Here is a 1,744-nt window from a genome sequence, read left to right on the forward strand (position 1 = left end):
CCTTTTCCTTTTGTGTTCTTTGTTTTGCATTTTTTTTAACACTAACCAAATACACACCTTTTTAATAACCGTTTTACCTCCAAAACCGTCCAAGTTTCTGTTAGTCAGCCGTTGCTATAGAAACCATATTGTGTCGTACGAGAGAATGTGTGTGTTACTACAAACGTGTGACGCTGCAGAGTTACAGGAAACGAATCGGCACTTATTGACCAATCAGGACGCATTCAGAATTCAGCAGCACTGTGTTGTAAACCCTGTGTGTGTGCCTGTGTTTGTATGCCTGTGTTTGTGTGCCTGTTTGTGTGCCTGTGTTTGTGTGCCTGTGTTTGTGTGCTTGTGTGTTTGTGTGCCTGTGCTTGTGTGCCTGTGTTTGTGTGCTTGTGTGTTTGTGTGCCTGTGTGTGCCTGTGTGCCTGTGTGCGTGTGCGTGTGTGTGCGTGTGTGTTTGTGTGCGTGTGTGTTTGTGTGCGTGTGTGTTTGTGTGCGTGTGTGTTTGTGGGCCTGTGTGTGTTTGTGGGCCTGTGTGTGTGTGTGCCTTTGTGTGCGTGTGTGTGCCTTTGTGTGCGTGTGTGTGCCTTTGTGTGCGTGTGTGTGCCTTTGTGTGTGTGTGTGTGCCTTTGTGTGTGTGTGTGTGTGCCTTTGTGTGTGTGTGTGTGCGCCTTTGTGTGTGTGTGTGTGTGTGCCTGTGTGTGCCTGTGTGTGCCTGTGTGTGCCTGTGTGTGCCTGTGTGTGCGTGTGCGTGTGTGTGTGCCTGTGTGCCTGTGTGTGCGTGCCTGTGTGCGTGCCTGTGTGTGTGCCTGTGTGTGTGTGTGTTTGCAGCACTGCGTGTCGTGTAAGAAGCCGATCGAGCCCGAGGCGCAGCGCGTGTCCTTCGGTGAGCATCACTGGCACGCAGAGCCTCAGTGTTTTCAGTGCTCCGGCTGCTCCAAGTGCCTCGTGGGTCAGCGCTTCATGGCCCTGCAGGGGAAACTTGTCTGCTCTGTCGAGTGCAAGAAGAAGGTCCTGGCACCTTAGGAAAACATCTTCAGAGCTACACGACCAAGAACTCACTTCATAACCACTGTTTATAACCACTGGTTCAAATTGTGCTGTTTTTTTTACTGCACACTTCTTCTTCTTCTTCTTCTTCTTCTTCTTCTTCTTCTTCCTTTTGATTCCGCGTTAGCCGAATAACATCGTTAACATTCACAAATTCTTCAAAGCCGTGGTTTTGCATGCAGCAGAATGCAGGTAGGAAGAGAGACAGTAAATGGAAAACAGCTCTGAGAGAGAGAGAGAGAGAGAGAGAGAGAGCGGCTTCGGCAACAAGCCAAGACTCCGCCCACAAACTGTACATCATCTCCAAGGTCTCCATCCTGCTGCTGTGACACGACCGCATTGTTCCAACAATCTAAATGACTGTCATTTTGCACTTTATTTCTCTTTCTTTTTCTTTTTTTTTTTAATTTTCTCTGTTTTGAAAAGTAATAAATAAATTGCACCAGAAATTGTGGGCGTGGTCTCTTTTCATTTGTCGTATTTCGCTGCGTTTCTGGCTTTATTATTAGAGTGAGATTAAAACTTTATTACTCTCACTCATCTTCTACCGCTTATCCGAACTTCTCGGGTCACGGGGAGCCTGTGCCTATCTCAGGCGTCATCGGGCATCGAGGCAGGATACACCCTGGACGGAGTGCCGACCCATCACAGGGCACACACACACTCTCATTCACTCACACACTCACACACTACGGACAATTTTCCAG

The 1,744-nt window shown here is 48.2% G+C and overlaps 1 protein-coding gene across 2 annotated transcripts in view; it reads left to right on the top strand.

The window, feature by feature from the left end:
* The window catches only part of tes (testis derived transcript (3 LIM domains)), an 11,351-nt gene extending 9,865 nt beyond the window's left edge, over window positions 1-1,486 (top strand). Inside the window, exon 8 of one of the 2 annotated variants that reach the window (XM_047802548.1) lies at window positions 819-957. Coding sequence is in view for 1 of the 2 variants with exons in the window: in XM_027160273.2 (XP_027016074.2) it covers window positions 819-1,013 (195 nt within the window). In the remaining variant the exon portion in view is untranslated. Of the gene's footprint in view, window positions 1-818 lie in introns of both variants that reach the window. The other variant, XM_027160273.2, reaches the window with a different exon arrangement.
* Window positions 1,487-1,744: the final 258 nt, after the last annotated feature.

This window comes from Tachysurus fulvidraco, chromosome 17 (genome assembly GCF_022655615.1).
Source record: "Tachysurus fulvidraco isolate hzauxx_2018 chromosome 17, HZAU_PFXX_2.0, whole genome shotgun sequence".
Classification (NCBI taxonomy): Eukaryota; Metazoa; Chordata; class Actinopteri; order Siluriformes; family Bagridae; genus Tachysurus; species Tachysurus fulvidraco.